The sequence below is a fragment of the Catharus ustulatus genome, chromosome 3, assembly GCF_009819885.2.
Source record: "Catharus ustulatus isolate bCatUst1 chromosome 3, bCatUst1.pri.v2, whole genome shotgun sequence".
Taxonomy (NCBI): domain Eukaryota; kingdom Metazoa; phylum Chordata; class Aves; order Passeriformes; family Turdidae; genus Catharus; species Catharus ustulatus.
In genome coordinates this window covers 71,588,486-71,603,589 of record NC_046223.1, presented here as the reverse complement: position 1 = coordinate 71,603,589, position 15,104 = coordinate 71,588,486, and the positions used below count along the sequence as shown (strand labels likewise).

At 43.1% G+C, this 15,104-nt stretch overlaps 2 protein-coding genes across 2 annotated transcripts in view; one reads left to right on the top strand and one right to left on the bottom strand.

Annotated features, from left to right (window-relative positions):
- The window catches only part of CDC40 (cell division cycle 40), a 37,791-nt gene extending 33,544 nt beyond the window's left edge, over positions 1-4,247 (top strand). Inside the window, exons 13-15 of the mRNA XM_033054937.2 lie at positions 931-1,007; positions 2,411-2,555; positions 3,264-4,247. Coding sequence (XP_032910828.1) covers positions 931-1,007; positions 2,411-2,555; positions 3,264-3,441 — 400 coding nt within the window. The 3' untranslated portion in view covers positions 3,442-4,247. The remainder of the gene's footprint in view (positions 1-930; positions 1,008-2,410; positions 2,556-3,263) is intronic.
- A 7,397-nt stretch (positions 4,248-11,644) lies between these two features.
- The window catches only part of METTL24 (methyltransferase like 24), a 37,173-nt gene continuing 33,713 nt past the window's right edge, over positions 11,645-15,104 (bottom strand). Inside the window, exon 5 of the mRNA XM_033055422.2 lies at positions 11,645-13,333. Within this exon, the coding sequence (XP_032911313.1) occupies positions 13,019-13,333 (315 nt within the window). The 3' untranslated portion in view covers positions 11,645-13,018. The remainder of the gene's footprint in view (positions 13,334-15,104) is intronic.

The window sequence follows — 15,104 nt, the reverse complement described above, 5'->3', positions numbered from 1 at the left end:
CTCTGTGAATTAGACAATGGAGTCATAAACATCCCCTTTGTATTAATTAATGCTGCTACAGAACATTTTGCATGTGTTTTCTGCAGAATACATTAATCAAATCTGTTTTCTGCTGGAGGTGTTTTTTTGCTTAATGAGAAAGCCATGTACATGCCTTCCCTTTATTCCAGTCTTCCAGTGCAGGGTATGAAGAATACTGTGAATATGCACACAGCGTTAGTAATTCAATTTATATAGTCAAAACCAAATGGCAGTTCTGCAGAGTAAGGATTAGACTGTCCTTGTTTTTACCCTAGGCCTTTGTACAGGACAGTGTGTGTTAAGAACATGCACTGGCACAGTCTTTTTGCAGTTGAGCTGGGGAGTTCAGCTTTCCGTTCAGCTCTAAATATTTGGAATTGGTTGGCATCCCAGTTGGGGAGACTGGGAGAAAAAGGGCATGTCAGAGATGAGAGCGAGAGAATCCTGCTTTCTTTTCCTTTAAAAAACGTCTGAAAAGGAAGAATTGAAGAAAAGGCAGAAATATTTGAGTTAAAACAAACTCAAGTCAATACGATGTTCCAATAAGATCCATGCATATTGTCAGTATGTTCTTGCAATCTAAATAGGAACTTTGTAAGAGCTGCAGTTATAATGGAGGCAATAAAAGAACTCTGTGTTACTGTTCTGGTCTTAACAATAGAATTATGACTCTAATTTAGATTCTGGCTCATTTGATTGAGGTAAATTCACACTCTCAGAGGTTATGCTGTAGGCAGCTCTGGAGTTCTCAGGTGGACACTAATAATATTTTTGAGTTTTTGCATATTCTTCCTTTGGATGCCACCATACATTCTTCATGGTTCAGTTGCCACATAAATCAGCTGACTTGGAGCAGCTCTTTGGAACATCTCCATGTCTTCATAAAACACATGCTTCTTCCTTTTGCAGGGACATTCCTGTAGACTTCAAGTACATAGCTGAGCCAAGTATGCATTCCATGCCAGCCGTGACTTTGTCTCCAAATGGTAGGTTAACACTTTACTGCCTTCTTAGACCTAATTTGCATAGGCGTCTGTTACTGATTGAATCTCTGATGTTGCTGTTGCATCCTCCTTTCACCCCAGACTAACCTTCTCCCCAGTCACTCTGGGCATTTATTCCAAGATTGGACTGGATCTTGTTTTGATTTAAAATTCTAAAGAACAAGTATGTCAAAGGGAGGGTTTATATCAGGGTAACTGTATCAGTTTAAAATTAGGCCTTCATCCAGACAAAGCAAAAGGACTCTCCATAGAGCTACCATGTACTCTTTGCTATATTTAAAACATTAAGGGAAACAATGAAGGGAGCTGACAACGGTGGCAAAGTGTTGTCCTTGTGGTGCCACTGTTAAAGCAGAAACTCATGTAATACATGATCCTGTTCCCTTCTGTTATGAATGTAGTCCAAATAATTCTTGCATAAGAGAAATCCCAAATCAGTGTTTCTTTATGTTAATGTTTCACTGGTGTTTTTGTTCTTCAATTAGAATCATGCTGAAGAAGGATAATTGTTTAGTGCCTCAAGTAATCAGTGAAAATCCTTCTAGCAGGACAAAATTCCTGTTATCTGTTTTGGCCAAATTTAAATAGCGTTAGTGTCACCATTATTACAGTGTTGCAAGATTTGTTGTTAGCAGTCCCGTTATGCTGAGTAGAGGCTGTTCAGCTTGTTGCACAGCCAATGTTATGTTGTCACTGCATGAAACACTTCAAAGGCAGTGAGGATAGGCAGAGTTCAGGACAGACCTGAACACTTCTGGGTGTTCTGTAGCACATGAACTTCACTGGATTCTCAGGCAGGGGTTAATGCACTGCCAAGATGCAAAACAAGTTACGATTAGAAAAGCCTCAATTTTTCTTTCACTAAAATATCTTTATTAACTGCATTCCATCAAGACAGAGAATACTATAGGAGTATAGTTGCAAACTCCTCAGTCTATCTTAGACCTATTTTCCCATAAAGAGGGGGTGACTGTCTTGGGATACCCCACAAAACAGGTGATCAAGTAGAGTGCAGCTAGATGGATTTTTTTTTCTCCTCACTGAGTTACATGATTATAGGCACCAGCAAGATTACACAGTATCTAAAAAACTAAACTGTAAGTGGGGTTGATGCAGCACATAGCTGGAACAGTCAGAGCTTTAGCAGAGTCCTGAGTGCATTTTGTAGGAGTAGGCATCCCAAATCCTGTCAAAGATGAGTTTCAACTGTTGGCAGTTGTACCAGGCAGAAGCAGTATCAGCTGTTACCTAGAACCCTACTACATAATGAGAATCTGGATTAAGATAGTGCAAGAAAAATTGTCAAAAATCTCTAAAAACATCCCAGATGAGTCTGTTTCTTCAGATGCAGCACCTGACACCACCTTTGTTTATTGCATTTATAGGGAAATGGTTGGCTTGCCAGTCAATGGATAACCAAATCTTGATTTTTGGAGCTCAGAACAGATTCAGATTAAACAAAAAGAAAATTTTCAAAGGTCACATGGTAGCTGGCTATGCTTGTCAAGTGGATTTTTCACCTGATATGAGGTAAGTTTATCTGTGAATGAACTTCATCTTAAAACTTGCAAGTACAAGCACTAAATTTCCTCTTGAATCCCCTGCAACATTCATGAATGCACAGTCATCCTGTTAGCTCAGCATTGGACAGAGCTCCCTTGCAAAGCAGCAGAACAGAAAGTTTGCTCTTAGCATCCAGTAGAACCAGGAGAGGCTTCCACATCTGACTCCCACCTTTTTGCATGTGGTGTGCAGTACAGGGTCTGTTCCTACACCATGCACTTGTCCAGAGCGTCTGGGATTTGAACTCACCCAGTTTCTCCAGTTCATAGGTCTGGTGTGGGTATCCTCAATTGCTGTTCAGAGAACCACCATCTCTTTTTTCCTGTTGGCTTATTAATATGCCCATATATTTAGTACTCTATGTACATGAGAGACGAGTTACTATAATAACTGGGAAACTTGTGACACTTTCTCTTGGGTTCCAGTAACACAGTGCAGGGTATAATCACACTGCTTAGCACATTTAGCTCTCAGCTGATGAATCACCTTTTGCAGGACTTGTGTGCTCTTAGAGCACATTGTGAATGCTAATTCCTTGGTAGGTATGTTTGCAGGCTGTGTCAGATGGGAAACTCCCTGGGGGAAGCTCTTTTCTGTTGCTCAGTTGCTACTTGTAATAGCATACAAGCAGTCTGCACACATGATACAACTTCCATTTTATTCCTCTTAATACAGCTATGTGATATCTGGAGATGCAGATGGGAAACTAAACATCTGGGACTGGAAGACAACAAAACTCTACAGCAGATTAAAAGCACATGACAAAGTCTGTATTGGTGCAGTGTGGCATCCACACGAAACATCCAAAGTCATCACGTGCGGCTGGGATGGTCTGATTAAACTGTGGGACTAAAGAGGATGCTAGGGAGACCTAAAGGTGCAAGTCTTGCATACATCTGAGATTAGGGTGCATTCTGCTGTAAGGATGGCTAGACGTTTGTAATACTGCAATTCTCAGCTCACTGTATATATGCACTAAACACCAGAAAATTCAGAAGACTCAAATGAAAGGATATAGTTCTAAATATGGCATCTGGGAATGAGAAGCTAAGCTGAGGTCATCTGAAGCATGCAGAATCATGTGCCAGTTTGTCTTGCCTCTGCTTGTGGAAAATAGTCTTATAAAATAAAATAATTTTTAAAAAAACTATTTTGTGGTTCTGACTGTCAGAGAGTTTAAAGAGAAAAACAGGAATTCTGTAACTTTCTTCCTAAGAAGAAATCATTTGGTACCTACTGCAATGGAGCTGGAAAAGATAAGCACAAATCCACTTGCTGAGATTTGCTAATTCACAGTAGAAGTGAAGAATTAATTGGAAGCTAGCAGTTGTCAGGTGAACTCTATCAACTGAAGATGCTATTCATAGGCTTAGTTTCTGTCTGTAGAATCATGAAGATCACTCACTTTCACCTTTGCAAGTAGTCTTCATTTTCAGGGTTTTCCTCATAATTGTTGTGTGCTGTGTGTTGTTTTTTGTCTTCCCATATGCTATTCTGTTCTAATAGGCATGTCATATTTTTTTTAAAAAAAGTGAATGTCTCTCATTTTGTTTGGAATAATTTGTATTATAAGCCCATGAAGGTTTTGACAATTTAATGTATATACGTCACACTTTTTCTCTTTAAAGAACTTATTTTTAATAAATCTTTTGATAAAAACTCTGCTTATCTTTATTCATTCTTTCTGTCTTGCCGTGTTCATATAAAATATTTCCTACCATTTGGTATTTTAATGTGCAGTTGTATTGGTGTTCAGATAAACTCATTCTCTTGCAGTGTTCAAAACTAAGGTAAGTTGGCAGCAGGAGAAAAAACCACCTTTTTGACTCCCTGTCTGCTCTCTTTTGGGCACATAAAAATAAAGGCATGTAGAAGATTTTATCCCATTGATCAGTCTTTAATTACAGTTTTGAATTGTATTGTATTGTTTACTGTAAATCAAATCACTGCTCAACCATTACAAAGGATAGCAAAGGAATAATTGCCTTAATTGACAGCAGGATAGAAGCTGAGACAAAGATTCCCAAATGCTCAAGATGGAAGGAAAGGGTTGGTTTTGTAGGTTTTGGGTTGTTTGGTTGCAAGAAATTCTGGTCTTTTGAAGAGTGAGTTACACAAGTTAGGCCCTTACGAGTGAACAGGAAGCTTAAGTATTTTTAGGTCAACTCTAATGCTGAGCTAGAGAGTCATTCCACTGTCAGTCCATGCTGTTGTGTAACTGCACTGAGTTTACATGTTCCTGGTTACTTTCCCATCCCAGCAGCCTTGTGTGCCTGAAACCCCATGAACTCTTTTCACAAGCACTATCCTGGTGGTAACTGGTATTGACTGGCCTTGCTCCCAATGCAAGGACTGAGATAAAAAACTGTAGAGCCTGGAGAGGAGAGAAAAGAACTGGTCCAGCATGTCCTAAGGATTGATCCTCTGTAGAAAAAGAAGAGGCTATTCCTGGTTTTCTGCTCTTCAGGATGTGGGTGGGAAAGAGCTGCTGCTGTCTTGCAGAGGATGAATTTCTGATGTGCTTTTCACACAGAGCTGGGAATTGAGCTCTGCTTTGTGTTGTGTGCCAGGTGCTGCTTCAAGAGAAAGTGGGCTGGAGTAATTTGGAATGGATTTTCTCCTTCAAATACATTTCCCAAATGTATATGTGGCAGTGTGCCCTCTTAACAGTTTATATGCACAGGGAAATAAGGAGGAGAAGAGGAATAGAGCAGACAGAAAATCTTCCCACAGGAGCACACACTGGCTTTCACATCAGAAACACCTTTCCAGAATGGCTTTAAACCATTTAAATCATAATACACAAAATGCTTGGCTCTGTTGTTGGTACTGTATTTTTCCATGTATCACCTACCAGGCTGAACTTTAGATATATACTTGTAAAATAGTATATGCAAAATATAAAAACAAGTGTATAAACTCTTGTAGTCGTACACTGGGTGTTGTCTTTGGAGGTAAAAAAACAAGAAATGCTTCACTCAGTTCTGCTGGAGTTGATGAATTGGGATTAAACATTTGCAGCAAGCCCAGAATCAAAATTGCCCTAGAAACTTTCTGATAAAATCCTTTGTCCCTCACAGTTGGTCATCGCATTAATCTTTTGTGGAATTTCTCACATCTGCTTTGAAGCCTGCAGGGAGAATTTTCACAAGAATAATTCCCTCTTGTTGCAAACTGCAAAGCTCACGTTGTCAGCTAGTTTGCTGTGCACAAGGATAGATATATGTGTGAGTGAGGTGCTAGTCCAGACTTGTTTTTCCAGCAGCCACCTGGAGGAGATTTCTTTCTGGGCTAACCAACTCAAATCACGTCCTTCTCTTCCCAATGTCATGTTTGACCAGAAATTGATCTATTACAGATAGATGTTGGTCAGAGCAAGTCTAGGCTGAGACCTCTACGCTGAATTTGGCCTGAGAGCAGAGAAAAGGGAAGAGTGCATTTCGAGATCGCCAGTTCATTTTCCTCGGACATTAATGGAGAATGCAGCATAGCGATTCAAACTGAAAGGACATCTCGGGGGGTGGGGCTGGAGGCAAGTGTGTTGCACTGCCAGGAAGGAACACAGGCAAGCTGGACTGCAGGGCTGCCATCCCAGCATCATTATTTTGTTCCCCTTGATCATGCACTTGTAACTTCCAGAAATTACAACCAATATGTTGCTGCTTTTATTAATACTGATTGCTTTTATAGCAGAAGTTTTACAGGTCAGTCAACTATCTCCATCATTCTTGGAGTTCTGTTTGGGAAAACTGATAGTGCCTTTGACCTTTTGCCAGCTTTTTCTCGGACTTTTTTCATATGCAAGAGGGGGAAATAGCCCTCGTATCCTCATGCGTCTTGCTGGTAAGAAGGCTGGCTGTCTTGAAGCAGATGGTCTTGGCATCTGTCTTGCACAGAGTTTATAATTGTCCCCAGTAAGACGGGGATGCTCAGTCTTTGCCCTCATTATGAAGAACAAACATCAAAATTACTGTACATCTAGAAAAGTCCAGAATTGTCTTGTAAAAATCCGGTTTTTAGCAGCAGGCAGGTGTTCAGTGTGCTGTTTAACGCTGTGGTCTTTAACAGCTGATTTAAACAGGGAGCCTTGCAGCTCTGGCAGCCCAGTAACACAATGTACTTTCTTCCCTTCTTTCTACCAGCTGGTTGTTACAAAATCCTACTCCCTTTTGCTAGGAAGACTCCATATGACAAGCCGCCTGCAGCAGGGGGAACACGCGGAGAGCGGAGGAGGGAGGGGAGTTCTGCTTGGAAGATTTTATAAACAGTATAACCTATACACCAGAAAAAATCAGTTGCCAGGGTGGTTGTTCCTCTGGAGGCTACTTAAGGGACTTGTTACTGTAGGTTGACTTCACTAGCATACACTCAAAATTTCAAGTCTCATATTTTGCAGTAAAATATGTCTTTTCTGTTAGGCTTGCTGATAAGCAAAACAGACACCACGGCTGTCTTGCAGCACTCATAGAAAACTGCTTGTGGCAGGGTTATGTTTACAAAAGCTGCTTGCAGAATTTAAAGCTTTCAGAAACAAGTTACAATAACTTTCAGGGGGCCACAGACCTGTAAATTCACCAGGCATACTGGAAGTTTGTCCTCAGGCCCATTTGTTATCTTGTATGACAGAGTATTTTAAACGTGTTAAATGTACTGAGCCTTTCTGAGCCTCCTTTTGCCCTGCCGTGCTTCACGCCACTGGGGACTGCTCAAATAGAACATTGCTGTGTTGGTCAATAAAGTAAGAGGTTCTCATTAGGCCTTGGGGTTTTTTTGGTTGTTCTGGAAGATGTCAAGGCTAACTGAGTCTACTTGTCTGGTTTAGGAGAGGAAGACAGCAACACAAGTCCTCTGGGGAGTCATTTCAGTAATAGGAACTTTATGGAGATCACTGACGGTTACCCAGACATAGTTCTGGGAGCTACAAATCTTTCCCATTCTCCCAGCATAATTGCCCCACAGTTGGTGTCTTGGTCCTATTCCCCAGCTAAACTCTTTAATTGTGGAATAAGTCTTGCCTTTTTTGGTGGAGTTTAAATTCTTGCAGAACAATATTAAGAGGGAAAAAAAAAAGAAAAATGCCCTGTCCTAGAAGAGTTGTAACAATTTCATCTCCCACCTTAGCTTGCTCCAGGCTGATTTCCCCAAGCGCCCTCAGGCCTTTGCCCAGGGCTGTTATTCATATTTTGCTTTGGCATCCCCATACAGTCCTGCTCTTTCAGTTCCTCCTTGTGTACTCTCTCAAACAATAATCCCTTCCAATATTCCTTGGAGATAAACTCAGACTCTGAAATCATTTGTCAGGCCAGACATGTACAGGAAAAAGAAGGAAGGTCCATTGCCTGGAGTTTCCAAAACCTTGCTGAGTTTTGTCAGAAGAGCTTCCCTGCAGCAAACTCCTTTCTCTGCCCTGGTGCTGATGCTTTGGGAGTACCTTGGGGCAACAGGACAAGTGGGTTTTGTTTGCTTTTTGTCATTATTCCTCCAATATTAAATGAGTGGAATAACATTAACATTATGGGATATTTCTTTGGATCCTGGATTCCCCTGTTTCTTGGAGCAATTTTTCTTTCATAAAGAAGAATCTGGAAGTCATTTCAGGACCTCTCCTGCCTGGTAAGTCAGTTTGAGAAGTCAGAATGGGGTAGTCTGGTGAAATCCTAGTCCCTGTGTCTTGGCTGCTCCTGGCTGGCATCAGTGGAGAGACACCAGTGGAGAAACTCAGGTCCTCCAAGGGCACAGAGCTCTGACACCAGTCAGGAGACTGTCCCCGCCTCCCAGCATGGGCAGCGGCACCCTGGGTGGTGGCTCCACTCTAGATATCTGCAGGTGGCTGCAAGGGTGGGATTCACATTGTTTATGATTGATTCAGAAATCGAATTTCAAATATAGAGGGGGGAAAATTCCAGCTGAGACACTGAAGCACTGTCATTACTTGCAGAAATTTTGTACTGTGCATACCACTGCACTTTCCTTCAGAAAACTGCTTGAAGATCTGTGTTGGTTATCCACCAAAAAGAACAGGAACTGCTCTGGTATTCACATTTGAGTCATCACTTCTAGGCAGTGCAGAGTGTTTGCCCTGTGCAAGGTGCTGCCTGTTGGGACAAGGGATGTAACACGGGCTGTCTCTGCAAAGGTCTCCTTCTGCACCAGATGTAACTCCTTACATGAGGTCAAACTGCACCATGAATAGGGACTTCTATTTAAGGGCAGAGATCCATTCATTACTACAGGTGGTTCCTTTCAAGAGCCCAGCTTGCTCTGCAGATGCTGCCCCTGAAAGCTAGTGGAGGAGGGCAGGTATAAATGTCTCTGAATGTAGGTCAGCTCTGAACTTCCACTGCCGCTAAACCAGGTCTCTACTTACTGCAATTAAATGTCACATTTGTTAACAAGAGGAAAAAAAATCAAGAGTGATTTCCTACTGAATAACCCTGAGTATCCTTTCAAGGACAAGGGAGTGGCTAATGAGGCTCATGAAATCAAAGTTTTGTAATGAACCAGATGGTCTCAGCTGTTGAATTATTCACCAGAGAGAATGAGTTCCATTTTTTCAGGTGTGCTACTGGGTGATATGTCTTCTTGGCATCTGCCAAGAAAGGCCAAACATATGTTCCCTTTACGCTTTCTTTGTTCTTTCACAATTGAGAGGTGCTCAAAAAACAGCCCTTCACAAGTCACAATGGGATCAAAGACTAGAGCCAGAAGCACATGCAATAAATGACAGGTTTTGGAGTGCAGCAGGAGGTCAGACCTTCATTTAAGCAAATTTTGGAACCTCCAAAGAAGCCAATGTGACATTCAGAAAGGTCCCAGTTTTCCTGTAGGAGTGTATTAGTGTTCTAACAAATTCCCTCTGTGCTGCCACGGGCTCACCATGGAAATCTTATGTTGCGATATCAGCTGGGGTAGTTTGAGGGGATTCACATCTGTTGCTTCTCTTCATCTTCACCAGGTTATGCACAGCACCTGTAAGTTCTGATTCACAAATTTGTATGATTTGTAAATCATAGTGAGCCTGTCTGAAAGAGAAATGCCCTCACCCCCACAAAAGGATTTGTGTAAGTAGAATTGTCCCTACCCCTGGGTCATCTCTGCAAGGATCTGCTTTAGACCAACCTGAAACATGTCCTGGTGTAGTTGTCCAACTGATGCAATAATGGCTCCACATCAGGAGCAATGTCTTTGTTAGGTGAGGCTGGCACTGGCTGTGGCCCAGGTGAATGGCCTGAGGATTGGGCAGGAAGGAGCCTCCTGGGCTGGAAACAACGGACTGGCTCCTCTGGAGAGCTGATGCACATGCCTGCAGGGAGTGTGGAGAGATACCCAGTGCACCTGGGGACAGCAGATCTGGGCAATACCTGTAAGGGTGATGCTGAGCAGATCTGGGGCTGCCTGACTTCCTCCACGGCCATATAGTTGCCAGTCTCCAGGCTGTGGCTACAAGGGCAGAATGCCCTGTCCACACTGGTTTTAATGGTGCTCTGTGTACCCAGCCCTTGAAGAGGGGGGAAGCTGTGGTGACTTCGGTGCAAGTATGATCTGGGAAGAGTTGTGGAGTGCCACACTGGCATGTGGTTACTGCATAGAGACAATCTCTGAGCAGGTCAAGGGAAATCATGCTTGGGTATGGCACTGGGTAGACACAGACCCCACACAACATCCCTCAGCACCAGCCTGTCCACTGCAGCAGTCAGCACTGTCTTGTGTCCCTGGGCACGTACCTGGCAGCTCAGTCATTAGGAGACAGGAACTGAATTCATTTAAAGGTATGTCCTTTAGGTAAAAGAGATCAATAAAAGAGAAGGGGTAAGGGCATAAAAGCAAGACCTCAGAAAGGATGGCTGTAACTCTAAGAGATGTGAAGTAGAAAAGCACAGAGAGTGCATTAAATAAGCACTGTTCATTTTTTATCCCTATAATATCACACAACTGCCTCCAGAATAAATGGCTTTTATCTACCCTGTATTAGAGATAAGGTTTTCTTTAAAATTACCATAGTTATTGGAATCTTTTTCTGCCAAAGATGTATTTGCTGTAGCCTGAAGTGTTCCTGACACTACCTGGCAATCCCAAGCAAGAGATTAGCTGAGGGTTTATTAAACTCCCTTACTAACCAAAGAACCAGGATGGACCTTTACTCCACTTCTGTAATTTGCATATCACCATTTTCACTTCAGGGAAATAAATGATGGGAGATGTGCATCTGTTTTGAATTTTAACATCTGAGAGAGGTCATGTAATTTATTTTTTTAACCTCTATCTATTGGTTTCTTAAACAAATGATAATACACTACTAGGCCACTTACTCTAAGACTAGTTAGGAGGAAAATGTGTACAGAACCCATATTTTTATGCTTCATTAATAAATCAGGACTTGCAGCTGGACTTTTGCCACCCCGTTATTTGAAAAATGGAGTTGAGCCATTTTGTGGTGCAGTGAGTGTGGCCATTCCAACACATCAGATATTAGTTTAGGAAACCCTGGCAGCCTCTTGCATTCTGATGAATCTCCTCATGGCTCTGCATCATTAAACAACTTCAGTACTTAATGTATGAGGGTGGTAGCAAGGCTGCCTGTCACAAAGAAGGCATTTCTTCCTCATTTTTCAGAGGTTGTGGATCTCTTGGATTGTGCATTTCCTGGTTCAGGGATGGCAATAGGTAGCTCAGCCTTGAAGAAAGCGCTTTGCCCGACATCTTGGATGTGGGGAATTCAACATATCTGCAGCAGGTCATCTTCATTTTGACACAGAGCTGAGGACAAGGTGAGCACCCACAGTGCCCTGCTCTGGGTGTCTGCAAAGCCTGGTCCAGGTGGGATGTGCAGGAGCAGAGACAGGAGCTACTTTTATAGAATCATAGAATAAGGATCATGAAGACCATCTTGCTGGATCTAAAATTAAACCAGGTTACTAAGAGAATCATGCAGAGATTCCCTGGACTCTGTCAGGCTTGGTGCCATGACCACTTCCCCGGGAAGCCTGTTCCAGTGACTTACCACCTTCTGGGTAAAGAACCCTCATATGCCATCAGAACTTCCCCTGACACAGTTTCATTAAATTTTTTCGTGTCCTGTCACTGGAGAGAGGAGATGAGCACCTCCCCCATCTCCCTTGAAGAAGCTGTAGATTTGTCAAAGTCAGAAACCAAAGGCAGTTAAAAATCCACATACCACAGACATGAAAGTGGTGACATCTTGTATTTTAATGCAAAGTCTAATGTCAAAATTCATCTAAAGATAAGAAAATATCCAACCTGCTATATATATATATATATTTCAGCTCCTCCTATTCCTTAGCTCTTTGGGGAATGCCAAAGGCTCCCAGGGGCACTGCAGGCAATCCACATTCCAGCCTGCAGAGCCCCAGCACAGCTGCAGTCCAGGGCACCTGCCTGGGCCACCACCTCTGCCAGCATTAGTGCAGATCCAGGGTCTGGCCTCCTTATGGCAGGGAGAGGCAAGGTGGTGAGGCACAGCACTGGAAAAAGCACCAGGAAATGTTCAACTAAACCCCCAAACAAACAAAAAAGACCAGGTTGCACTTTCATCTCTCCCTAGATATATCTCACTAAATCAAAAACCACTTGCTGCAGCCATTGCATGAGTAATTTCCATCATGCTGTTCTTTGAGCAGATGAACTAGGGAAGCCCTGTCTTCTGTGGCAGAAGGCTTTTGTGGGTGAGGAAGGGGAGTGCTGGCAGCAGCTTATCCAACAGCTGAGTGTCTCTGTCCCACCATCTCCTGTGGCAGAAGCATTGAAGTCACTTTCTGTAGCCAGACTAGCTTAAAAAAAAAACTAATTCAGGGCACTTGGAAGCTGCTCAAAGAAATAGGTAGAAATTTAATTTGGTGGTGATTTCTGTCTCCGCCAAATTCGGCTGAAATTTGCCAGTGAGTTAAAGAACACACTGTTCTTGCCTAAAACTTGTTCCATAGGAAACAAGGCCAGAGTAAAAAAGGTGCATATCAAAGATGATCACTTTACAGAGCAGTAACACTTCACAGTTTCTTAAAAAGACACCTCATCACAAGCACCCTCCTGCCCAAGGGCAGACTCAAGGGCTGTTCCAGCTCAGCCAGCAGAGCTTCCCAGGGCAGCCCCAGAGGGATGCCCTTCCTTGCTGGCATGTTCAAGCATGGGCCACCTTGGAAAAGTCGTGCTCTTAGCTCTCCTAGACAGACTTTACAGAAACCTCTGTCCTCTGGGACAATGCACCCACTGGCAAATATATTGCTATACAAATCTGCACCGTGTATCTTCTCCTAGTGCCAGCTCTTTTGACAACATATAAATACAAAATCCAGTTCATTTTGTTAGCAGTCACTGCGTGCATATTGAGCAAATTTAGCCAGTGACGCCAAAATCCTCTTCAATAACGCTACGGGCCAGATGGCTCACAATCACACATCATAAATTCCTTTCTGCTATTTCCATCTTGTATTTACCCAGCTCAGTGTGTAACAGCTACTGGCGTTGAAGGCTTCCTTTTTCAGAAACATCTGTGGTTTTGATAAGTCTTTGTAGGTATGGAAAAGCCTGAAGTCCTTCAGCTCCAGTTCTCGGAGCAGACTGTACCAGTACCGCACCACAGTGCTGTCATTGCCACTGACCTCAAACCCAGGCCAGTGGATGTGCACCTCAAACACCAGCTGTCCTATCTGATCAACAACATCTTCCAGGATCAGGTTTTCCAAAATTTTCCACTCGGCACTCTCCACGTCTGCCTTGAGGACATCGATCTGCAACAAAAGCATTGTTACTATGTGAAAACCAGCAACTTTGCAGTTACAGTAACATCAGGCCAGGGTTGACCATTTGTCAATACACATTTTGTATTAAAAAAATATCAAAAAGTCTCAGAGGATTAACACAGGCAGTACATGGTGTTTCATGCTTGACTGTCTACAGCCCTTTTCCTCCTGCCTCCAACTCATGGTTGAAAAGCTGTGTATCCCAAGCTCCTCCTATAACCAAAGCATGTTACTGGTTCCTTCACAATTCTTGGGTGGTATCACAGTTACGAAAAAAAGAAACACAACCAAATGGCAGACTCAAACCCACTAACAGTGATTGCCTGCGCCATAGCTGAGTAGGGTGGTGGTGAGCCATATGCTACAAGAATCACACAAGTGCAAGAAGACCAAAGAAAAAATGAACACTGTGAGCAGCTCAGGTGATCAGCTGCCCTTGGCCAAGCTGCCAGCTGAAGCTTTTGCAGGCATCTCTACAGATGCTAAGAGAGAAGGACCAAAACAAAGGATAACTATTAAAAGAGTCTTCAGGATTTTAAGGGCAGCTTCTCAAAAGAAAATGGCATAGCAGAAAAGAAGACATGAAGGTGTTTGAAGGGAATAATATATCTAACAGAAAAGTGTCGTGTTCTAGTTTTAGACCATTATTTAATTTTGTAGTGAGATATTCAGCAATCCAACTTCTCACAGCCCAACACAACTGCAGGCTGACTTTGGAAATTAGCTGGGGGAGGTGAGTTGACGCTTTAACATAAAATGAGCATTTCCTCGCCATTTCACACCTGGTAGAAAACAATTATTATAGTGCAGCAGTGGTCACAAGCTGCAGAGCTCAGCTTCTTTTCCAGAGCCCAGCAGGGGAAAGTCCTACACTGTGAGAGTAGGGTTTGGCTGTGCCAATTCCACCTGAGCTGATGCTTCTGCCCATCTGCTCACACTCAAGATGGGTTTGAAGTGAAAAACTGAAGACTTCATTTAATCAAGAATTCCTTAAAAAAAAAAAAAAAATAAAGAAAAACCCCAAAAATCCCAAAACTCAAACCAAGAAACAAAACAAAACAACAACGAAAAACAAAAATCCAACAAAGCTCCCCAGATTCTCTCTGGCAGTCTACCTTAACCATTTGTGGCAGTATCAAAAAAGGTATCTGTGCAGGTGTAGGAGAGAAATTTGGGGAGGTAACGTAAGAGCAAGTTCCAAGGCAACTGCTCTCCTAAGCTGCCCCATCCCAGAGGTCATGCATGCCCATGCCCCATCTGTGGGATTCACAGACCCCTCAGCCCTGGGCACAGGGTAGAGCTTGGTGAGAACATCTCCAGCACCACCAGAGCTGTGCTTTGCATGGGCCACGGCCAGGAAACCACAGGGCCATGGCAAGGGTGGCCACATCTACCTTCCCTTGTTCCAGGGGTGGCTGACTGGAGATACCAGGGGCTGAGGTGCAGAGCTCACAGCCACATCAGCCCTGCTCAGGGTCTGTGCCCCAGCACTATGGATGGGCATAGCATGGCAGGAATCTGTAGGTGCTGGACACTTGCCCATTCTGGTCTCCTTCTGTAAAACAAGGGTGTTAATCACTGAACGCTCTCTGCAGAGTGCAGGGGTTGAGCATGTTAAGGGCTCCGAGACTTGGGTGGAACAAGCTGTAAGACAGCTGGAAACAAAACACCACATTTTCAGAGCAGGGCTTGAATGAGGCCCATGGTCACAGAGAGAATCATAATAAGCCAAGCCACTGCTTGTCTGCTCATTAAGGAG